At 40.6% G+C, this 26,429-nt stretch overlaps 1 protein-coding gene across 2 annotated transcripts in view; it reads right to left on the reverse strand.

Annotated features, from left to right (window-relative positions):
* Positions 1 to 26,429, reverse strand: part of LOC135493844 (gamma-aminobutyric acid type B receptor subunit 2-like) — a 600,170-nt gene that overhangs the window by 295,511 nt on the left and 278,230 nt on the right. For both annotated transcript variants that reach the window (XM_064781458.1, XM_064781459.1), the window contains one exon: positions 869 to 1,090. In XM_064781458.1, coding sequence (XP_064637528.1) covers positions 869 to 1,090 — 222 coding nt within the window. The remainder of the gene's footprint in view (positions 1 to 868; positions 1,091 to 26,429) is intronic.

Raw genomic sequence — 26,429 nt, forward strand, 5'->3', positions numbered from 1 at the left:
TTAGATTAATGTTTTTGGTGAAGAAAATGGTTTCGATGATCGATTTAGACGTTTTTTAGGAAGTTTAGGACCTTGGTATGTTAGTGTTTTTTCGGCTTAATGGTGTAGTATATGCATTATGCGGTGAACAAAGTACCTATTTACTTGATGAAAGTAGGATCGACGACCAAAAAAATTATAAAATTTTGCAAAAAAAGGCCCGCAAGGGGGTCCACCGCATAATGCATATACTGGCCGCCTTCCAAAGAGAAAAAATAAAGAAATGTTACATACATGGAAAATAAAAAAACAGGAAATTCATATCTGCTCAAAACTAGGTCAGCGAAGATTTTTTCTCTGGAATAAAGCAGCAAATATATGTTTCGACATTTCGCCTTTAGCCCCATGGTGAGAAGAATTTAAGTCGAGCCGTGCTTAATTTTCTGTCAGGGGCAATTCCTTGGCTGTTCTTCCTCATGGCCAGATTTGAACTGCCTAGGTCTTAAGATTTAAAAACGTGCACCCATGTTGACGGATGGAGGGGCAGACGCCAATCCGAATAGTTACTTTACCAGCTCTGCTAACTTTCGTCAGCTGTGCTAAAATTTGTCAAAAACTTTCAGATGTATAGTGTGCTTATGAAACCGGAGAATAATGAACCTATTGAAGTAAAAGGTCGCCCATTCCTTTAAACAATGGCATTATCAAGAATCTTAGATTTCGATCTTCTCTCACCGACTTCAAGATAGGCCTTCTTCGTGTCTGGGTGAAATCAGAGAAATACTATAAGTTGTGTTTTAAGGCTGAAGCGATCATTCTCCGAAGATAACAACTAACTGTTAAAGGAAACATCGAAAAGGACACAACAAACGCCCACATTCCTACTTACAGAAACTCCGAAGAACTCCAGGTTTTCCACAATATTCTTGAACATATTCTTCATCTTTATTCCACTGTTGTATGTGAACTCATATATTTTTGCTTCTCTTAAAATTGCCTCTCTCAAGGTGAGCGCCACCGCCCATACAGTGTCATAAGTCTGTGGTGCATAGGGACTTCTTGGAGATGGAAGACCAAGAGATGTGTACTTTCCTAAAAACTCATCTGTTTTCTGAAATAAGACATTCGAGCGGATGAAGAAAAAAACATCTTAACATTTAAAGGTAAAATACCTAACAAGTTTTATCACCACGTCCCATTATTAAAGAGGGGATATCCCGGTTCACGATAGCGATTTCAGCCGAATACCGAGCCCGCTATAAATGCACTGCTGGCGGCAATTTGTGGGGTCAGGCAAGACGGAAGCTTTACATCCATATTGGGTATAGGAAAAAAGAGTCCGGGGCCTCCTAGCACGTGGCTTGTAGTATAAGGTACATGCAAACGCATAGATGTAGAAGGCTTGATATTCTAATTACATTTTAACTCTAATTTATTGTAAAACAATATAGTGATATATAAAGTACATACAACAAGATGATTTGTTGCATATTACTATGTTCGAAGAGTTATGGGCATTTCACCCAGAACCGCCGAATTAGAACGAGAAAAGGCAGAAATTACTAGAAAGATCGAGGATATGACGAGTTCCTTGAAGACCGAGATTAGGGACTCTTTCAATAGGGTAATGGAGCAAACACCGCAAGCCCCACAATACAATTCGAAGCCGTCAACGAGGCCTTTCTGCACTTATTGTAAGCGTTCAGGACACTATTACGACCGTTGTTTCCGCAACCCACAGCAGAACCAGGAAATGGACAGTGGCAGAAGACAGGATAAATACTGCAGGAATCATGACAGTTGCAATCATACAACAGCAGAATGTCGACAAGCAGGAGTGTACGGAAGATGAGGACCAGGCACCCATGGATTCGCCCTAAACTCTGGACCGAGTTCAGTCCCAGCCAGACAATACGGAGCAGCAAACCAAACGGGAGGCAATTTCAACAGACAATCGGGAAACCAGTAGAGCGGGATACGCGAGGACATGTCTATCGGTATGATCCAACCCGCTATGAAGACCACTACGGACAAGATTTACAGATGGATTTAACATGGCAAAATAAGGTGCAACGTACTCTCTACTATACCACAGTAGAGCATTTCACTGTTGTCGATATCGCATTAAACAGTGAACATTCTACTGTGTGTTTGCTTTTGCGCACATTCTCTGCGCAACGAAGAATACCATTGAATATTATATAAATATTGCATGTCAAGCCATAGAATAGTCAAAATTATTTGTCAGGTCAAAAATTATTTCACGAGGCTTTAAACCAAACCTTGAAGAAATCGGCCCAGCAGGTTTTGCACAGCGACCCAAACTACTGTCAAAGTGATTTTTAATCGGCAGATACGCAAATCATGTATGGAGCCAAGACGTGTACATTATGTACTGTAGACAGTGTGTGTTTACATTAGCAGACGATGTTTGTTTGAAGCGAGTCCAGGCCCAACTTGAATGCCTTGTACTTTCTGTTCGTGGATGTAACAGTCCCACCCAATGCAACCTACCTACTTTGTGGGTGTAATTCAAGACCCTGACAGTATCACTGTGCAACTTCCTGGCTTAAAACGCCGTAAATATGCTGTTTTTTATCGCCGATTTCGTCGAAATCTTAATGGCCGCCATTTGCAATATCGCGTCATCGATGACGTCAGCCGTGGAATAATGCCGTGGAATAGTCAAAATTATCGCATGGCACGTGGTCGTGAATGACGCGACGTGATTGGCTCACATACTAATGAGGTATGATAATATGGAATATTGTTGAATGACCACGTGTTTTTAATTTGTACTATATATAGTTTTTGACTGTAGCCGAATAGATGATAAATCAATAAATCAATTTGAAATTTTGACTCTTTTATTTCATTTTAGCAGTGAGGATGGGCGGCTACAGGCGGTATCATTTCCAACAACATGTCACAATAAGAGACCTTTTTCCCCTATGTGCCAGGAGTATGAGGGGTTGGGGTGGTTAGGTCCTCTCATTCCCAGCTACCAGTCACAGTCTGGTAAATTTTTGTCTCAAGTATGAATTTTGGCAATGATCATGAGTCGGGGTCCTATCATTCCCAGCCACGAACCACAATATGGTAACTTTTTGTCTCACGTATGAAGTTTGGCAGTGATCATGGGTCGGGGTCCTATCATTCACAGCCACGAGACACAATCTGGGAACTTTTTGTCTCACAGATAAAGTTTGGCAGTGATCATTGGTCGGGGTCCTATCATTCACAGCCGCGAGTCACAATCTGGTAACTTTTTGTCTCACGTATGAAGTCTGGCAGTGATCATGGGTCGGGGTCCTATCATTCACAGCCATGAGTCACAATCTGGTAACTTTTTGTCTCACATATAAAGTTTGGCAGTGGTCATGGGTCGGGGTCCCATCATTCCAAGCCGTAAGTCACAATCAGGAATTTTTTGTCTCACATATAAAGTTTGGCAGTGATCAGGGGTCGGGGTCCTATCATTCACAGCCACGAGTCACAATCTGGTAACTTTTTGTCTCACGTATGGGCCCACTCATTGTTAATTCAAGAAGCGGATAATAGACGGCGAAAGCATCTGGCCAACTGTGAACTGTCTACTGTGTAAGTGGAAAATGGAGACAGTGAAGAGTTCACTGTTTTGTGCGGAGCATGCTCTGTAAGGTAATAGGTTGTCAAGCAGAGACGGACGCCTTAGTCAACAGAATCCTAAATGGAAAGGTGTCCCGACTTTGGCCAGTCAACATCCAAATGTATTTTCTGTATTACCTGTGCAGGAATGTGTTATGAATTATGTTGATGAACCAATAGACAGTATTGACTATGAAATAGAACCAATAACAGAACTAAAATTGGCAGAAATTACCGTTAGTGCGAATCCCACTGAAGTGTGAGCAGAAAATTGTACCCACGTACGTGAAAGAAAATGGTTTAGAAGGTGTGCCGGCTCAGGCCGAAGAAATAGTTAAAATTCCAGTACTCAGCACACAAGTAATTACTAGTACATATGAAAACGGGTCCAACCCAATTCAAGTTCAGACAAAGTGTAATATTGGAGGTATAGGGAATAAAATAATCCCGACCCAGGTCGAAGAAAGCCAATGGTGTAAGTATGTAGCCAGTGTTGTAACTCGGCCAAATATCATGAATCATGAAAACAAGCCAAACATAGACGTATATCAACGTCCATCGATATTTCTTGATGATTTGACAATCAAAGTTGTCGCAGACGATTCCACTGAGAAAAATGGTAAACAAAATGTGTTTCGTGTCGATGTGATAGAACAAAAAGAAAACGAACGAATTCCACGGCTTGGCCAGGTAACTCATTTGACAGAACTTTCACGGCACTTAGCCACACCTGAAAACATCGACCAGACCACAACGCCTGAGGAAAATCCACACGGCAAAACAGGTGTAGCAATTGAAGAATCAAATCAGAATGCTCCACCAATAAGAGACAATCCTGTCGATAAATTTATGCATTATTCTAAGGCTCATCCAAATGATACTATGTCTGACCTGGTGAACCAAGAAGAAGAAATCAGCGAGTTGCCGGAATATAGGACAAATTATGATAACCAATAGACTTGCAATAATCTTCAGCCCTTGGCTGCTGGTCAATTTAGTAAAACTGGGAATTATGTCGAAATTTAAATGTTTGGTACTACGTGCCACGCCCTATGCGATAGCGGTGCATCGATCAGTCTGGTAGAACAATCCATGTTAGCCACGTTGGACACACATCCTTATAAATGGCAGCTATATGCGCCTTCGTTCACATCAGCCAGGTCTATTAGCGGTGAATCTATGGTATAAAAGGAATCATGATATTACCACTTCAAATAGGTGAGCAAACCATCCACTTCCCCTTCAATTTGTGCAATACAATGTCGGTGCCGGTAATCCTAGGTTATGATTTCTTGCAAAAGGAAAGGTGTTTAATATACTTTAGCAAAAATCTGTTGACAATCAATGGTTCTGAAGGTGTGCCATTGATAACAATTCCAAGCCCAACACGCGTATATCGAGTAGTTATGGACACGGGTAAGGTATTGGCTCCTTTAGAGATAACTGACCTTAAACTCCAGCTCAAAACGACGGTGAATCGACCTCTTACGGGAAGACTAGTACCAAAAATGGAACGAATGAAAGAATTCCATATATTCTTGCTGTCCTTGCAACAAAAGTTACTCAGACGCAATAAATTAGTACAACCAGTAACAAATTTGACAAACGTACCAATAATGTTGTACGCAGGTACCCACGTGGCCAATTTCATCACCCAGCCACGAGGATGCATGAAATCAGATCACTCAGAACAGAGCAACTTGATTGACCTGGCAGTGCTGCATGCAGAGACTCCTGATAACGTCGTCACAAATAACAACAATGAAAAAATAAATAAATAAAAAAAAAATGTTCAGGCCGAACATTAGCAGCAGAGGGGTATGTTACGGGGTCATCCCAAATTGTAAAACAATCCCATCCTCTACGCTATGACGCCACTTATGTAATATAATTCCTTTGTACAAATAACCAATTAAACTATTATCTACTACATCAGCCTCAGGTACTTCATGTACACAATCAAATTACCCTTTAAGAAACTACTATCGGACAAACCTGTAAAACCTGTAAGTGTTATAGCCAAATAACTTCGATCTCCAATCCATTCCTAATTTTAGCCAAAAGCCAATGTCAAAATCTGGTCATCTTTCCATAGTCAGATAGTTCGTAGTGCAATTGTTGAAGCTAAAATAGCCCACGCTTTCTCTAAAACATTGTAAACACCTGTGTAGCTGATGGTGCAAGGTAGATAACATCTCGAGCTTGAACTTCCAGACCACGATAACCTTGGGAAACCCTAACTATTTAGAATTACAGAAAAGTGCAATGACGCACACTCTACGGGTCTGAAGATACGTTCGTTCGGTATTTATTGATTTTGATTCCTAAATAAGGGTACGTTTGTAGAACGAACAGCTCTCAACGAAGTAGCAGCAATAGTCTTAACTCCGCTCCCGAGCGTAACAGTCAGCTTCCGAGCAGAGCTTATCATCTAGCCTCAGGGCAAAGGTTTCAACTCCGCTCCCGAGCGTAACAATCTAGCTTCAGGGCTAAACATTTTATCAGCTTGTCGTGGAAGTAAGCTCACACCAGTATTGTGATATCATATGTTATAAAATCTGCGAAACTGAATATTCTTGTGTGGACATTAGTGACTAGCATGACCTAATAATTCGTTTCTTGTTTGTGTTGTTATTAACTTACATTCAACGACTTCCTCTCGTCTCGGCGTATCTGATTCCCGACCTCTTGATTAGCCATTCGAGTGTCCCTACCATTTATTTGCTACAGTCCCAGACAACATCTTACGGAGGACAGGAGGACAAGGCCCTGGCACACTCTTTGCGACCCGTGACACTAGTTTTTATTCTTATGACCCAATGTTAATATTCCTTTCCCCATGGGTAGCTGCAGTGTATAATGGCGGGAAGTCCATGTCATTTGCATGAATGTTTCGTTCATGTTGTACAAATAATTAACGTGGTTGTGAGCTACAGCGTCCCTCACATTTTGCTGAAACAAACTCACACGCTCAGTTGCATTAGCTGGTAACGAAGCAGTGTCCTTCTGCGGATTGAAATGTGCTTTCTTTGCATAAAGTTGTGCACCCAACCTACAGATGCTCTGAAGTGAGATACCTAAAGCCTTTTAAAGCTAAGTTCATCACGCTGTTGCGGGTCAAGCTCATTCCACCGAAGTTGAAATTGCTGTTCAGCATTCTGCAGTAAATCTGCACAAGTCACATGAAGAGCGAGACGGCGGTTATCCAGGAAATCATCATGAACTCGTTGTTCAACTTCAGGCCACATACCTCGACCCCTATCGCAAATCCGCCTTGATTCAGCATTAGTGTCCGCTTATTTTATCAACCAGCCTTTATTAGTAATCCATCGTCTAAGACTTGTCTCCGCAAGGCGATAACGCCTGGCATACTCTGGGTAGTTGTAAAACAAGAAACACAGAAACGAAACAGAAACACAGAAACGTAGGAACGAAACACAGAAACGCAGGAACAGCCACTCCTGTGGCGAACTCTGGTCCTCAGACGCCATCCTGTCGCCATGGTTGTTGCCGCAAAAGCTGGTGTAACAAAAACTGGTACTCTGTCGGATGGAAGAAGAAATGCTCATTTTCCAATATCCCATTTAGCCTCCTCAATGCCTCAAGATAGCGATAGCGGTGCTCCTAGGTTCTGAAGTTCATACATTATGCAAATGAGTATAAACCTCCCTCAAAATCCGGAAACTTGCTGTTAGGGAGAACGCGTCAACCGGCTTCTGATTGGTCAAGTAAGTTGACATCAAAATGTAAACATAGTGCACGTGCGCGCCATCCAGATGAGGTCACATTGCCGTACTCGCGTTATTTTTAACAATGCCACGTGTGTTTGTTTACATTTTGAAATGGAGTTGGTTTTATGGTATTGCTTTCATTTTTTCCAAGGCCTTGCATTTTTCGAGTGCATATTGTTATTGCCAGCTTTTGTTACACTTGCACTCCCTTCGTGCCCCTGATGGAGTCATCCTCAGAGTTTACTTTAACGACGATAACAACGACTTGGTCATGGAAAGTATCAAGTAGGTAGGCATTATTTAAGGAGCTGTAGAGGCATGTTCCTTATGACGTCAGTTCATGCATATTAATGAGGTTGTGACGTATGTAACGCACATATTAAATGAGATGATGTGACCAACGCGATTGGTTGTAATCATTTCCATCAACAATATCACGTGGGGTATTGTGTTTACATGGATCGGATCTGTCAAAAATGACATCTGTCATTTCGGCCATTATCAACTTTCCCGCCAGCACATCACTGCGCATGCGTGTTATATATGTCACAACTTCATAAATATATGCATAAACTGACGTCATATTGCATATTTTAGGAACATGCCTCTACAGCTCCTTAAATAATACCTACAATCGAGGTGCCATCTATGCCTGTGCCTCAATTCCAACTTTTATGAAAACCCATTTATTTTTCGTTTCTGTGTTTCGTTCCTGCGTTTCTGTGTTTCTGTTTCGTTTCTGTGTTTCTGTTTCGTTTCTGTGTTTCTGTTTCGTTTCTGTGTTTCTTGTTTTACAACTACCCGCATACTCTGCAACATCACGTACACGACCATGTTCGATAGCGGTTTCACAATATAGGACATGCCTAAGCCTGGCTGCAACAGAGTAGCTGTTATGCCGTCTTGGTACACGTCCCTGTGGCTCATTCCCATCGTTTTGTTGGTCCATACCTCCTACGCAGAGGATCAGGAGAGAGTTAAAGAGAAGGTAAAGGATGTACAGACGCATTGGGTGGTATGCATAAAAACTAGTATATAATTTTTACTTGAAATTTCTAGTATTTACTGCCATCTGTATGCATAAAGATGAAGTAAAACCTTTTACTTAAAAGTGTTTACTACTAGTAGCCGCAAGAAGTATTTTCTCCTCTAGCATTTACTCCAAAATTAGTAGATACTGCAATCAGTATGCATAAAACGAAGTAATTACTACCAATCCTCTCGTAAATACTTCAAAATTCCAAGGTAGCTCCAGACCAACCTTGGAAGTCAAACAGGAGAGACATATTTTTGGGAAATGGCTACATTTATGGGTGTACCGAGGAAGAGGAAGGATCATAACGCACGAAGACCAACATCAGGTTCAACGTATCGACCGGAATTTTGATTTAATTAGGAAAACGTCATTTGGATGGCCGAACATTTTCTTGTAGAACGAATTGAGACTAGGGGTGACACTCTTTTTTCCAAGCAGCAAATGGAGGTTTTTTTTAGGCATGTTGGGGATCCAGGTTACATCAGTGCATAGCATCAAGGACCCTTGCTGCCATTCTTGACCAGATTGTAGAGAAAGCCGATATTTGGATCCAGTTTCCAACTGAAGCAGCAGATATTCAGACTGCTAAGGATTCGTGGCAAGCGAAATATCAATTTCATTGTGCCATTGGAGCACTGGATTGTACGCATGTGCAGATTTTCAAACCAAAAACCACGGAGATGAGTTCATTTGTCGAAAGGGCGTGGCCACTTTGAATGTACAAGCAACGTGTGATGCCGGAGAGTAGTCAAAAGTGTCGCAGCCAATTGGCCAGGATCTGTCCACGACAGCAGAATCTGGAAATACTCTGACCTGGGACTTTTCATGGCCAAATCGGAGACGGATGCTTTGTTGTTAGGGGATGATGGATACGGTATTGCCCCCTGGCTTATTACCCCATTCAAGGACCCGGTAAATCTACCAGAGCAAAGATCATTACAACAAGTGTCATGAGAAGGAAATAGTCATAATTGAACGGTGTTTTGGACAAGAAACGTTTCCCTATCCTGCAAGGACGTGTTAGGTTACAGCTGAAAAATGTTCCCAGTGTAATTGTTGTATGCTTCATTTTGCACGACGACAATATTGTGTAACTTTCAAAGATATAACAAAGGAGCCGCATTACACGCTTACCACATCATAACTGGGCTTACATCACTTCTGCCCAGGCCACTGAATAGGCTGACCTCACAGTTGTAAACAAGTAGATACCAGTCAAGTAAAAGCATCAGCTTTGAAGTAAAAGGTAAAGATTATGCATATGAAATTGACCTTTTACTTATACTTTTACTATTTACTACTAGTAAATGATCTTACATTTTTCATCTACTAGTAGTATATTTACTTCTTTTTTATGCACACCACCCATTGTCAGTTTGAAGGCAGCCTGCAAACGGGAAGGGTCAATACCAACATCAAGTTCATTGGCCTACTTCAGGCACACACAATTGAACCCCTGGTCTAAAAAGAATATTGGGCCTCATAAGAACCCCAAATAAAAATGTCCATCATGAAATCAACGCCAGTCATAGCCTTTTTGTGTCTACTTCACTGATCAGACAAGGCGATCCAGCATGACCACATAATACCCCTATTCCGGGCCTCAAATATCTTCAATACCAGGGCCTACCAAATTTCTGACCAACACCAACAACAGGTGATTTTACTGTATATCATTGTTTAGTGTAGTGAGGACTACTCTGACTGAAAGCATGGTTGATTTTTGAAAATAATGACTTAGATGAACAGAAATTTTACAAAGATTATAAAAGATATGTTGTTCTTAGAACGCTTTATGTTCGGGCTACTTTTGTTAGAATTTTGACAGACTGATTATTAGGTATGTTACAACATGAATATGTGAGCAGGTTTTGCAGTGAAATATCTTATCTTACAAAAAAAAGAAGATATGCAAGCACTCTCTTTGTATTAATCTACAAAATATTGTGTAAGACAAGCCACGTCCTACACAATACATTCTGTCTCACCCGATGTTGAGATCAGTTACTAGTATAGTATATGATATACTATGCTTAACATATTTATTAGTATTTAGTGTAGCTAGGACTACTGTGACTGGAAGCATGGCTGATTTTTGAAAATAGTGACTTTGATGAACATAAATTTTACACAGATTATAAAAGTTATGTTGTTGTAAGGGCGCTTTATGTTTCAGCCAACTTTGTTAGAACTTTGATAGACTGATTATTAGGTCTGTGACAACATGGGTTTGCGCATGCGCGGGGTATCGGACCGAATTTTAAACTGCTCCCGTTTCTACGTCAAAAATCATACTAACGACTCAAATTTCAAGTCGCATAACTAGCAGATCCTCGAATATACGGTATCAACATTAGGTAGAAGTAAAAAGAACGAAATCGATCAACTGTTTAACTCGGGATTGTTGAAATCCCCATCAGGCAAAATTCGGCTACCAAGGACGTCATATTGTCATTGTTTACCATTGTGTGCATTCACTACTACTGGTACGTGCATCGGAGTGCAGGTCATGAAAACGCTAGTGTAAATAGTGCTAGAATTTATATCATTCATCCTCCCAATCTCTTGGAAACCAGAACAAAGACCCAAAAAAAATCACTGGGAAAGAGGAAGGACCTGCGCCCTGCGGCTCATGTAAGATGAATGTTGCAGATAACCAACCCGCACTTCAGTGTGAATTTTGTGAATTCTGGCACCACATAGAATGTGAGAACGTTTCATTCCCAAACTACGAGTTCCTTAAAGAAAATTCTAACGAGGATAGTAGCATACACTGGTACTGTCAAAAATGTAACAGATCAGCAGGAAAACTACTCCAAGCCTATTCAAAACTTGAGGGGAGGCAAAATGCTTTAGAGCAAAATGTCTCTGCCCTTGAAAGCATTGTCGAGGAGTTATACCTGCGAAAATTATGCATAAAGTAAGTGTCAAATTAGACAAAACTAGGGATGCCGTTATCTCCGATAGTGCAAGAGAAATGAGACAAAGAAACCTAAGAGAAAATAGCTTAGTAGTTTTCAATGTTCCAGAGAGTGACAACGAGGATACTAGGCAAAGAATAGAAGACGATGCACAGACATTTTAAGCTATTTGTAGAGCCATAAATCAGGAGGATGTGGTAGCAGAAAAAATCACAAGGACAGGGAAAAAAAGTGTCACATATCCCAGAAAACTAATTGTAGAAATTAAAGACTCTAGGTCAAAATACTCCGTACTTCGGGCGTGTCATCTACTAAAAGACAATCCGGATCCAATGATGAAAAGGATATACATGAAGAGGAATATGACTCCACTCCAACAGAGGGAGGCCAAAGCCTACTACGAGAAAATGAAGAAGAAGGAGGAGGAGGAGAACGTGTAGATTTAGGGTGCACACCCAACCTAGTCAATGATGTAAATATTACAAAGTTACCTTCTGCACATATTTCAACTAAGTTTAATATTAACACTCGTTCAAAGTTAGGTTTCAAATGTTTATCGTTAAACGCGGATAGCCTGTTAAATAAGAGATCAGAATTAGAGCAATCGATGTATGTAAGTGAGGCGGACATAGTTGGAGTTTCAGAGATCCTCCCAAAAAACTCTCGCTATCCAGTCCAAGAGTCAGAATTTAACCTAGATGGATACCATCTTGTCAGCAATATTGGAGCAGATGACAAGCAAAGAGGTGTTGGAATATACGTTATACGTTATACGTTATAAATTATATTGAATACACCAAGTTAAGCCATAGTGTAAGCGAATTTAAGGAGAGCGTATGGATTGAAATAAAGCTTAGAGACAATGACAAACTTCTAGTCGGTTGTATATACAGATCACCAAACCCTACGAGGGGTGACAACGAGGAAAAAATGAGGCAAGCACTTTATGAGATCAGCAACCTGGGTTATAGCCACTACTTAGTCATGGGCGACTGCAATCACCCAGAGATAGACTTGAATTCATCAACGTCAAACGTAGGACCAAACCACTCAGCCAGTCGTTTTCTTGAGGTAATCAGAGACTGCTATTGGTACCAGCATGTGAAGGAACCCACACACTATTGAGGCAATGATTATCCAAATGTACTGGATCTGATATTTATGAATGAGGAGAATATGATAGACGAGGTACATATACTCCCTCGTTTGGGTAAAAGCCACCATACTTGCCTAAACTTCCTATATAAATGCTATACCGTAAATAGTAATACGTCCCGTGCCAAACCAGTATACGCCAAGGGGGATTACGATAAGATGAGAAGTGATCTCAAGAACATTAGATGGGAGGAGGAAATCGGGCAGTTAGACACTGAAGAAGCTTGGTTATTTGTTAAGACGAAGATCCTGCAAACTGCGAAGCGATACGTGCCAACCAGGGCCCATCCAATGGCGAGAAGGAAACCACTGTGGCTAAACCCACATGCCATGATAAAAGTTAAAAAAAAGAGGGCAGCCTTCAAAAGGTACCTGGAAACCAAGGAAGGAATTGACTATGATCAGTATGCACGCTACAGAAACCAGGTCAAATGGGAAATCAGGAAAGCAAAAAAAGAACTTGAGAAGAAGATAGCTGAGAATGCCAAGACAAACCCTAAGGCCTTTTACAGTTACGCAGCATCGAAGACGAGAACAAAAGCTGGAATTCCAGTTATAAACAGAAATGATGATACCAAAGCTGATAGTGCCAAGGAGAAAGCCGACGAGTTAAATAATTTCTTCACCAGTGTTTTTACTGATGAGAATCTCGATAACCTCCCAACCCTAACCCCACAACCAGATACTCGAGATATACCAGACATTAATGACGATTTCTCCATCACCCCAGAAGAAGTCTTGTTGAAGTTACAGAATTTAAATGCATCGAAATCGCCTGGCCCCGACGGAATTCACCCCAGAGTCCTTAAGGAACTAAGGAATGAATTAGCAAGCCCTCTGTGTATCATATTCAACAAGTCGCTAAGAGAAGGTATACTGCCGGCCGACTGGAAACAAGCTGAAATAACAGCCATACACAAAAAAGGAGACAAGTCCAGGAGCAGCAACTGCAGACCAATTGGCTTAACATCAGTGGTATGCAAGATAATGGAAGGCTTTATAAAGACTAAATTGAACAATCAATTAGCCCCGCAGCTGTCTGCTACCCAACATGGATTAAAAAAAAAAAGATCCTGTGTCACCCAGCTCTTGACCTCCTTTGACAAAATCACCGACTTATTAGATCAAGGTAGCCCTGTAGATGTAATTTATCTAGACTTTTCCAAAGCTTTCGACACTGTGCCCAATGAGCGATTGAAAAATAAGTTACAATACTACGGCGTGCGAGGAAATATCTACAACTGGATATGTGACTTCGTAAGAGATAGGAGGCAAAGGGTTATGGTAGACGGAGCAGCATCCGAGTGGGCGGCTGTGACCAGCGAAGTACCACAAGGCAGTGTCCTTGGTCCGACATTAGAGAGATTCGGCTATCCCGGGATGCGAATTTTTTTTCTGCAGGATACTTCTGGCATAGTGTACATCTGACAGCCAATCAGAATTCAAGGCAAGCACGTGTCTTTGTTGACATCATCTTTCCACATGGCGCAATAATGTCAACAATGCCACGTGTTCTGATAATCTTGGAAAGAACAAGTTAGCAAATGGTTGAGGAGTATATTAGCTAAAATATATTTATTTGCAGTATCTTAACATGTATTTTCATTGTCGAGTGGACTGTATTTATTGGACTTGTCTGTTAAAGGCGCACTGTGCTCGGCAAAATAGCCGAGGTTGAATGTTTATCTGTCAACCGTGTAACTAGTTCTGCTGCATGTATATGCATAGGTGACGCCACCATTCAATTTATTTTGTTTGCTTGTCAAAATGTGTTTTATACAATGGCCCTTCAACAATGTTCAAACTACCAAAATCAACAGCAGACATCGGATACACTGTCCCTTTAATAATTATCAACATTGGCAACACTGTCAGTGTCACTGCCCCTTAAAATTTCACAAATCGCGAGACATCGAATACACTGTCCCTTTAATAATTATCAACATTGGCAACACTGTCAGTGTCACTGCCCCTTAAAATTTCACAAATCAATGCATGCACTGCAATGTAGCGATCAGATCAGCTGATGCCTCTTTTGTACGCATAATATCATCAATTTTACAATGAATCTGTGCAATTCATTCCTAAACACGACGACACAAACCTTGAGTTGTGCATAATTGGGGTCAGACAATGAACTATTGTCACATTCACAGTTGAAGTGGCACTCGGCATGCGACTCGGTATCGTCCATTGTATTTGCATTATCATGCATAAATAAACAGTGTGACGTCAAAGATCGCGCCAATTGTGATTGGCTGTCAGATGTACACAGTGGCAGAAGTATCCTGCAGAAAAAAATTTCGCTCCCGGGATCGGGATCGTGATAGCCTAGCGCCGCGTCATCAGAAAATGACGTGACGTCATCGATTCGCGCATATTTTGATTCTATCCCGTTCACGTCTTCCGAGATAAACCTGCTGTATCTTGTAAGTGTCAAACGTCGTAGCTTTTCGCTCAGTTTCTCCCATTTACGAGAATAACCCAACATTGCAAAGTGTCCAACGGCAAGTTGTTCATAAAGAGGATGTAACAAAGCCATTTTTATTAATTTAGCGGTCATCTGAACGACAAATGGGACTGTGTTTTCACTGTTGGTTTTTTCAACAGCTCAACCCTCAGCATGCAATACATTGCATGCATTGGCATTTGCGTAGATGTCATGTCAAATGTTATTTTTGCACAGTTGTTTTGTTTGCAGCGGTGAAGGCCTAGGCAATATGCCCACGTATTTTGGGCTGCTGTGCAAAAACTACCCAGTGGACTATGAGTTTGTTTTTCTTCAATCCAATTTTGAGGCCCATCACTATATTTCCAGGTTTGGAGATTTGCAAATGAAGTAAAATGGAGCCTTTGGCTTTGACAATTTTGGTGGTCTTGACAGACAGAGACATGGCCAATTTTTGTTAAAATGAAACTTGGCACACCGTTTGAAGAGTCCTACTACCCCCCCCCCCCCCCCCACCCAGACCCTTGCACCAAGGCATGTTTCAGGGGTTCACAGTACAAACATGACAAAGGGGGTACATAGAAATACTTGGACTGTCACTATGGAATGTAACTAGTAGCTTTTATTTTCTCACAAATATCATTTTTTTCAGATTTATATCTTTGACTGTGACCTCACCACTGTACCATCATGGCAAGTGAGAAAAAGTTCATAAGGTTCTGTCCAGCCATCGACATAATATTTCTAAGAGAAGTTGCTGCAGTAAATCCATATTCGGACCCAGCCAAATGGGAAAAAGTTGCTGCAGAAACAAACAGAGCTGTTACCCGACTCCGGCCCGATGCCAAACCCTTTACAGAGAGATCAGTAAAGGATAGACTGAGTGTCCTTCTTACTGCATATATAAAAGAGGATATGGCAAATCTGAAGAAGTGAGTATTCCATGATTCTCTAAGCCGGTGAGCATGAATTTACTCACCTTGAGCTTTCACAGATGAGTAATTTCTCATGAATGAAGAAAAGCAATTTCATGCAAATAATAAACATGATAAATAGGACCTATACCATGTTCATTCCTCTGAACATGATTGATATGATAGGTTAAAAACACCCAGTCAGTGAAGGCTAAAGGAGACCAGTCGAAATAGGTGGGTTTTCAGTCCAAAAACTTATTTCTTTCAGAATTTTAAGCACACATTATGTTAAATCTTTCCATGATGCGTCATATTTCAGATCAGGAACAGAAGAAGAATATGCGGAGAGGGATCAACTATTACAGGAGATTCGTGATGTAAAATAGGAGTCTGAGGAGGCCAAGAAAGAGTAAAAAGGCAAGGTTGACCAGAAGATAAAGGAATTGGAAAAGAAAGGAGAGGAGGTCCGCCGAAAGGCGATGGAAGGACTGAGTAGTAAGTCCATAACTGTGTACAGAATGCCTCACATACCACTTGGCAACACCATCCCCCTCATGCTAAAATGTCATTGTATTGGAATAATGTTTTTGGAATGGTTTTCATTTTCTTTTCAGAGGAGCCAACACCTAAGAAATCGAAATTTGATGTGGGGGATTATCTGCAGAAAAAGAGTGAGCTAGAGGAGAGGAGGATAGCCATAGAAGAAAGGAGATTAGAAGCAGCAAATGAAGAAAGGAGAGGATTTATGGAGGCTCTCCTCAAGTTGGCAAACAAATAACTTTTCAGGTTTTACACATCTTGAATCTCCAAGCACAATTCAACATACTGGAGGTCAAGTCAAGGTTGGAAATAAGCAGATCAACTGGTGTGGCCTCTGTAGTGCAGAAATCAAGTCATAACGTTCAATCTTCTCAATTTCGTCTTTATTACTACTAATCATCACTACGTGCACTACGTAAAACTGAAAATATACAAACGATTGGAATCATAAGAAAACATAGAAATTAATCATAGGAGAATCAAATATCTCAGTTAATAGGAAAGGGACGGATAAAGAATACAGCGGGCCTTACATTAGTAGTACGGTACATGAAATGGTGTGTCACAACCTTAGGGACGTCTTACAGGAGACACTACTGTAGAGACAGAATTTACAGCTAGGAACTTGTACAGGAAGACAGTCAGGGATTCTACAAGGACAGCTATTATAGAGACTCTTAAGATGTTACAAGGGGCAAGAGGAAAGTCATAAACTATTAAAGATGTTCTGTACTGTCATTAAAACCAACAAGATGAGCAGTGTCTTCACTGACAGCTGCTGCCACCTATCGTTACAGTTGGGAACTACAAAATTACAAAGACAGCGAGGGTGAGGAAACCCATCGATTAAAACACTGAATTTGTATCTAAATGCGTCATATCATTATCATGACAACTACGTCAGTACAGTCTATACATGTTACTTTTGATATACGTTAAGAACATTTACCTCTGTACACCCTCAGTCCTCGAGAAATTCAAAGTTTACGAGACAAAAATCCACGGATTCTTCACAAAATCATTGTATAGTTTTAGGCGGAAACACATGGGGCTGGGCACGCATCCAAAACATCCCATATCGCCGCGCTTCAGCTCAAAAGTTTGGAGGCGGGAAAATTCAAAGGCATGCGCGCACCCACAACTGGTCTTGTGAATGTTGACCCAAAATGAGCAGATCAACTGGTCTTGTGAATGTTGACCCTTGATGGGACAAGATGGTTTACATTGTTTCACCTTATGGAACCAAATTAAACTGAATAAATAAAGTGTAAATGTTGTTCCCACAGGTAGCTTTTTTATTGTACTTGGGCCAAATTTCAACAGTTTATTGGATTACAGATTCTCCCCAAAACAGACAAAAAATATAATTTGAGTTGGCCATTTTTCACTGTTTCTTTTTCTCCCCTGGCCAGTCTTCCTAAAGCTGGAATGAAATACTAAGGTAATTAATTCTGACAGCAAGTTATGCATATCAACTCCAAACATGCCAAATGTTATATTCCTATTGTAAGACCAAGTAGTTTTCCAATGTTGGTGGGTCGACATTGAAGTAGGTACCAGTGACAGAACCATTCAGACACGTGTGGCAATTTGCCAGCAAAGCCCCTACAATGTACAGCTTGCCAACAGGCTGGAGGTACAATTTCAGATTTTTTTTGAAGACTAGGAAAGCAAAGTTGTTAACAATTTTTCCAAATTGCCACTCAACACATTCTCGTACGGCGCTCATTCGTTTGTTGAATTCTTGTTGATCTTCTGTAAGAATGGCACCCCTGAATGGTGCCAGAAGCTGAGCCCTCACCGGATAAGCGGGATCCCCATGCAAACACATAGGTGTTTGCTCATGATCATTCATCGTGAAATTGACCCTTTCCAAATCCTGCAATAGGTTGCTCATCCTCAACATGCCTGAATCATGTCTCCTTCCCTCAACTGGTCCGTAAAGATTTACGACGAGTCCATTTGGAGCCACAACAGATTGGAATTTAATGCAGTGCACCCTTTTATGTCCACTATAACAAACTTTTTGGTTCACTGTCGGCCTGCAAATAGGTCTTGGGGTGCCATCAATAAAACCCCAGCAATTTCGTAAAGGAGCACCCTTCTCGTGAATGGCATTGGCAAATTGTCGAATGGTATCTCTGTTCATCCATGGGTGCGATTCCAGGTCAGTAAACTTCGCCCTGAACCGAGAATACACGTCCTCAAGTACTGTAGTAATTAGTCCTGATAAAACACTTTTCGGCCTCCCGAAGATTTTTTCCATATCGCATAACCTATTTGGGTACACTAACCAGCGTAGGAGCATACAGAGGCCATTTTGCCCTGTCACCACAGACCTATCGGGACCTTCGTAGACTGGTGGAATGTCCAGAGCAGTGGCAAGTCGGGAAATTTCATCTTTCGTAAACCTAAACATCACCTTGCTCTGCTCATCGGAGATCATATTTATATTGAATCTACTATAACTTGGGTCCAAGGTGGATAATGAAGAACTTGCATCTTCCAACGAGTAGAGAAGCAGGTCGTCATCTTCGGACAACAGTGCCAACTCGAGCACACTCAAATTAGCCACCATTTGGACTTTTTACACAACGATGACATCTATTGTTTATTTATTACGTGAACGACATCTATGGCAAGCCAAAGCGGAATTTATTCAAGACTTTAGAATAACCATTCAAGAAGTTAAATATAAGTTCAAGAAGGAAATATATGTTCAAGACTAAAATATGTTCAACCTTGAATCAAATGTTTTCAACCTTAAATAAAATATGTTCAACCTTGAATAAAATATGTTCAACCTTGAATAAAATATGTCCAACCTTGAACAAAATATATTCAACCTTGAACAAAATATATTCAAGACTCACGTGACCATATTCAAGACTCACGTGACCATATTCAAGACGCACGTGACCACAAAATTGATGACGTAGAGCGTAGAATCTGTGGTACTTCTAATGCGTTCTGTTTCACGACATGATTGATTGCCTGTATAGCCTAAACACTCAAACATGTCAAAAGACAACGAGAATCCGATACAGTGGTGTCGGCCTTAAGAATGAAAGGTGAGAGGCATTGCGCATTTTGAACCTATAATTTGCCTTATATGTCTGTGAAACATGTATCGACTCTGACATTCACTCGGCATCCATGTCATGATGTGTAGGATTACAGTACATGTCAGGTGTAGGCGGCTAGGTACGTGTACAACCATGTGTCACAACCTCGTGCGAACAATTCGAGCTCCGAAACGCAACACAAGTACCATGGGTTCGGGAAAGTCTGGACGCGGGTTCGGGAAAGTCCGTAAAGCATCAAAACATGAGCAACAACGTCATCAATTTTGTGGTCACGTGCGTCTTGAATATGGTCACGTGAGTCTTGAATATATTTTGTTCAAGGTTGAATATATTTTGTTCAAGGTTGGACATATTTTATTCAAGGTTGAACATATTTTATTCAAGGTTGAACATATTTTATTCAAGGTTGAAAACATTTGATTCAAGGTTGAACATATTTTAGTCTTGAACATGTATTTCCTTCTTGAACTTATATTTAACTTCTTGAATGGTAATTCTAAAGTCTTGAATAAATTCCGCTTTGGCTTGCCATAGACATCCCTCACTGCGTGGAGAACTTAGCAATGATGTTTGCGGATGACGCCAAACTCATAGCAGAAGTCGTAACAACAGAGCAGACACAGTCGGTGCAAACAGATCTTAGCAACCTTGATGATTGGACCGAACTATGGCAACTCAGATTTAATATGGATAAATGTAAGAGTATACATCTCGGAAGAAACAATCCACAAGCAGAATACTTTCTGAGGAAAGATGGCCAGAGACATGAGGTTTTAGAATCAGATTGCGAAAAGGACTTGGGGGTGATTATCGATAGAAACCTGACTTTTGAAAACCACATTAACAATGTAGCTAATGTAGCAACAAATATTGTTGGAATGATCAGGAGATCTTTTGACCATTTGGATACTAGGATGTTTGCGACACTATTTAAAAGTTTGGTAAGGCCACACCTCGAATATGCAAATGTCATATGGGCCCCCCACCTGAAAAAAAAACATAACCGTACTGGAAAACGTACAAAGACGAGCAACAAAGTTAATCCCGGGATTAAGAGAAATCAGTTACGAGGAGAGACTCTGCAAATTAGGACTCCCGAGTTTATCCTAAAGAAGACTTCGAGGGGACTTAATAGAAACTTACAAGATCACCCATGGTTACTACAACATAGATGGACTTAATCTAACCCAACCTGTCGATGTCACCTATCAAACCAGAGGTCATTCGTATAAGTTAAACAAACCAAGAGCCAAACTAGACATCCGAAAGTACTTTTTTACCAACAGAATCATAGATCCGTGGAATAACTTGCCAGAACAAGCAGTGAATGCCAACTCGCTAAACCAGTTCAAAAATATGATTGACACTCATTTCAAATCCGAACTCTACAGCACAGAACCTAGGTCAATCATCAAATTCCGTACACACCCCGCCATGCCCACGCAAACAAAAGTATTGAAGAAAAAACCTGCCACAGGCTAAAAGCCTATTGCAGTATCGTTATGTATGTATGTATGTATGGATATTTGAGCAGTTTTTGCAGTGAAATATCTCATCTTACAAATGAAATGGCCAGGGCCATTGTGCTCACCTCTTGTGAAGGGGAGAGTCCACTATTAACATTTGGGGCCCTGCTGGCCAAACTGAGAATCAGAAAAAGACTGCAGTTTAGTCTAAGAGTATAGGGGTACATTCGTACCAAGTTAGGGATCTGTAGCTAAAGCAGTGACAAAACGTGCCGTCATTGTAAAATGGCGGTGCCATAGGAAAACTTTGACCTCTGTGATCTTGAGAAGTAGGTCAAATCAAAAACCCACATTTATGAAATGTATCCTTGCTAGGAGTACCTACCATAAAAATGTTATAGAAATCAGACCACTATTAAACGAGCAATCAAACATTTTAACTTTGGACATTAAATTTGGCCCCCGGGTGGCCAAACTAAGAATTTTTCAAGATGCCCGCCTGGCACACATATTGGCTATCACATTTGATAAAAAATCAAGGATTTAGTAGAGAGTACATAGATATACATCCAGATCAAATTTGGTTGCAATCCGATCATTAGTTTTGGAGTAATAGTACTGTGTTTATTTTTCAAGATGGCCGCCTGGCGGCCATATTTGATGTCCGAACGGCCGAAATTTTAGGGGTGGAATAGAGAATCCCCAGATATATGTCCACACTGGTTTAAAACCTTCTAGCTAAAATAGATAGGAAACATGCTACTGTTCAGTGAATCAGCAAACTTTGACCTCTGTGACCTTGAAAAGGAGGTCAAATCAAAAACCCGGAGGATATATGATGCACCTTTGCTAGAAGTACCCACCATATTTTTTTCCAAATTTCCTGACTACTACTAAGGGAGATATATTGCATATTTTCACTTTTAACGTTTGGCCCCCTGGTGGCCAAACCATGAAACGAATCGGACCGAAACTTGGTCTCCAAGGTGTCATTACATAAGGGTACATTTGTACCAAGTTTCAACTCAATAGCTCTAACAGTTACGAAACGTGCCCTGCTAACGGACGACGGACGATGACGACGACGACGACGACGACGACGGACGACGGACGCCACGGTATGGGATAAGCTCACCTCTGCTAAGAGGTGAGCTAAAAAGAGAATTTGTAAGCACTCTTCTTGCATTTAATAATCTACAAAATATAGCTTTTCTATAGTGATCATATTCTTGCCTCAATTTTGGTGAAACCACTGTCAGATTGATAAATTTGATTTGCCTGAACAAAAATATAATGCTATTTTGCCTAGAGATCATTCATCTTTGTTTAAAGATTGTTTTATAAACCCCACTGGCACAAAAAAACCTCAAAAACTAGTGAAATGTCACAGACTTTATGTACTATAGGACGCTTTGTGTTTGGGCTGATTTCGCTCAAACTCTGACTGACTGATGATTAGGTTTCGTGTGAACATAATGAGCAATTATAGTAGTGAAATGTCTCATTTAAAAAAAGAGGATCTGTGAACACTCTCTTTGCATAATCAGAGTCTTTCAAATACCAAACTCTGGCATAATCTAAAAAGTTCACCGATCTGAACCCATTCATCTCGGAAGGTAGCGATAGAAAAGTAAAACAGACATTCCTCTCCTCTTTCACTTTCCATGGAGTCCTGACAAAACTTCTCAAACCTATTCTACAATTAAGCGCAACCAATGGACATTGCAATATAGTGAACATAACAAACATAAACATACATGTTACCCTCATTTCAAAAACCGATGGCATTTAATTTTGATTGGATTCATGCAATGAGGATGAGACCTCTTAGTAAAATCCACTATTCCAGAACATTTGAAACTCCACTTAAAGTATGAACACTGTAAATTGTTCATGTATCTCAATTTTACAGTTTCAAAATATTATGCATTACATACTGTAGAGCGGAAATATTTCGCGTGCAGAATATTTTCGGATTATTTCTATTTTTTTGTTACGGATTTAATCTGCTGTGAAGAATGTGATCGAAAGGAACATGAATGAGACAGCAGAGTGCAAGTTTTCGATTTCCTTCAGCCTGAAGTGTCAACTTGAATTGAAACGGCACATTTTGCCATTTTGATAAGAGTAGAAGTCACATGCATCAACCAGTCCTAAGGTATCAACGTAAGCGATTGAGAGCGTTTCTCTACGAAGATACGATGTTTGTTCGTGGACAATGCGGCGTAAAATAACAAAAGCCTTAAAAAGAACTCTCCGAATCACTCATGTGGGTATAGGCCTTTTACATCCTCTCCCATCCGATTTAAGATATATCGATACAGATAGTATACTCATGAATGACAATACATTTTTTATCAAACTGCAAGCCAGCTTTGTATTCTTTGACAAATAGATGGCGTCCCGTTGTGACAGGGTGAAAGTCACGTTTTAACGTGACCTACAGGACGTTGGTTTCACAGGCCATAAATACCTGAAAAATCTGTGAACAATAGAGTAGGACTAATACCACGTGGGGCCCATAATTACGTTCGCACCAGAGTTAATTGGACGATCATGGAAAAGAACAAATGCAGCGAGACAGTTATTTCCAGAGATTTATTTTCCTTACACTGCTATCTGAATGGAACATTCTATATCGTGCATGGCGCAGCCAACGCAGCACGCCAGGGGAAACTTGTTTCAACGGTTAGAGCTTACATTTCAACGGCAAAATGTGGCATTTACAGTTTCAACGACCTTAAAAAAACCCACAGCAAATAAAAGATAGGGGTATTAAGAATCTCTTTCCAAAACAGTTTGATCTTATTCCGACTTGAAAGGATACCGTTAGATGATTTCTGTAACTGTTTTCAACAAACGTGTACGAAGCTTGTAAGACGTCGGTAATTAGATTGCGACTTTTAGAAACAAGTGCACACGTCACAAAAGCACCCGGTAGTCGATCACCTGCGAAATGCCCAGGCTTCTCAATGGAAATATGCCTTTTAACATGGATATGCCATTCACTACAAGTGGAAAATATACATGTAACATCAACTGAATACAAAACATGAAATAAGTCTCATTGTATGAATGAAGAAAACCGAAACGAAAACGCTGTGTGAACGACGACTCACTGGTTACATGCAAGACTGAAAAATACTCTTGTTTTATTATCTGTTTTTTACATACGCGTAATGAGCTGCTTGCGAATAGACTATCCGAAAAACGTGTGTGTACGCGTCAGTAAAGCGCAAATTCTGATGACCAATGTCGTCGTTTGGCCAAAGCTCACTATTAGAAAAGTTACTTAGATTTTAAAAAGTAAAAGTGTTTTTAACACCCTGTAGTCTCTTGGTGCCACAAACTTCGGACGCCCTAAAAATAGCCATTTGTTAGAAAAATACATTTGTAGGCGAAATGTATATTTTCCAAAAGCTTACCATTTTTTATTTCGTGACTGGACGATCACTCAACTGCTTTGCTTATCTGATGATTATAAGACAGAAGGTGTTTTAGAGCTGTACGAATGGTTTCATCTTCAAGTGGCTGTAAACCTTATATCGTAATAGCGGGGTGACGTGAACCTCGATGTCGGCGTGCACTCACGTGGCGGGGGACGTGTGTGTACAGATCGGTGATAAAATTGTTTTACATGTTTTTTTCCACCTGTTAGCAACCATGTACATGTATACCATGTACAGTACATGGTCGTTTGAGTGAGTAAACTTACTTTACTGACTTGCTAACTTAAGTATCGAATACGATTTAAAAGTTATCAAAAGATTAAAGTTTTACTTTCTCAGCAGCAAAACTGTTTTTATTTTACACGTACATGTACCAGTTTAATTCCTCAGTAAAATACTGTTGTTCATGTTTTGAGGGGAATCGGTTTCGACGAACTCCGACGAACATGGTAAATTCTCTATGTTCCCGCCATAAAAAGAAAGGCAAAATCGTCCCGAGCCGCGTCTTCCCTTTTGTTGACCTGCTCGCACGCACGTGGGAAGGAGACCATGAGTCCCGACATGTTGGACAACGAAAACACTGGCCTAGTCAGGAGCCGTTCAGACTGTCATCAATAAGACAAGTGGTGAGGAGCTAGAGTCAGCCCACCCAGAGGAGAAATGTACTGCAGATATAGACAAAATATTAGAACCGCCAAACATTACTCTCCAGAGGAAAACAATTGACCATTATACCGATTAGGCAGATGGGGATTTGTCCCTTATGCCTTGCTCACTTGCTGTCACATGTAACCACTAGGATGATAACGATGATCGTGAGACGCGAGTTTTTTTGGTCACCAATGAATGGCCTAAAATTACAACAGGGAGGGATGGGCTGTCAAAAAATGAGTTCAGGCAAACGACTTGATGAATCAGAAAGCTTGGTATCGGCCTTAGAAGACGAAGTAAAAAAAACAAACAAGAGTCATCTAGATGTAGTGAAGATCCTATTCAGAGTTTGTCAAGCGCTCTCATGTATGTTAAGACATCAGGCACATCAGGGCTATGACAAGTAGGATGCAGGTATGGATAAATCGAGATAAAGTTATGCTCCAAATGGGAAGATGACAATCTTCCCATTGGACAACAAGGTGCAAGTGTCTATGATTACAATTACACATCCAGGATAATTAGCTCACTTCAACCTGCACGCATGACAACTTTAGTCATTATCTTATTAAAATGAAAGAGCTTTATTTTTCACCACAATCAACCACCACTAAACGAGGGTAGCTTTCACGCCAGTGATCGAGATACGCTGAACGAAGGCTAAAATGTCTCTTCTCTAACAGGTTATTATGCGCAGTGAGATTATTCGTTTTTTGTAGCTCACATGTCTTGAAGACCAATGACATCATGAAGGGTATTATTATTACCAAGCTGTCAACTCTCCAGTCACCTTCCATTCTACAGTGGCAGTTCCCATCATTGCAAAACACATAAACTCTGAAAACAAAATCAAAAAGTGACTGTGGAATCATTAGAAAAAAAACAATGAAGTTCCGAATTCACCTCGGCGCTACTGAGCCTATTGTCAAAAAGCAGTCACTTGTTAATGGCCGCCAGACGTGTCGGCCTATTCAGTGAATACTGGATATGGTAATGCATTTTAGAAATAATACTTTAATTCCTTGCGAATAAGAACCGATCCTGGCCACCAGTGAGGCCTAACTTGTCCCGCCCACGACATGTGAGTAGGCGTGCTTGATTTGACTACATGAATAGGCTTCGGGAATTGACATAAAGGGGAATTCTTTATCGATGTCGTTGACTTGTGGTCAAATCCCACCATGTTAACCCTTAGTATACCATAATGGGAAAGATGGTTACACACTGTTTCAATTTTATGCTCGGCAGGGTGACGTCGGTGAAGGAATTTTGAATGCATTTTAACCTCTAAGAAAAAAGCAAGTTTTGCGGATGCCTGCAAGAAACAAGATTTGATGTGGTCATTTAATGACAAAATGAACACTTCTACAGGGTAGCCCAAAAAAGATAATGGCATGAGACGGCTTCAAGAAGCCTGCAGGTCCT

The sequence above is a fragment of the Lineus longissimus genome, chromosome 9 (assembly GCF_910592395.1).
Source record: "Lineus longissimus chromosome 9, tnLinLong1.2, whole genome shotgun sequence".
Taxonomy (NCBI): Eukaryota; Metazoa; Nemertea; class Pilidiophora; order Heteronemertea; family Lineidae; genus Lineus; species Lineus longissimus.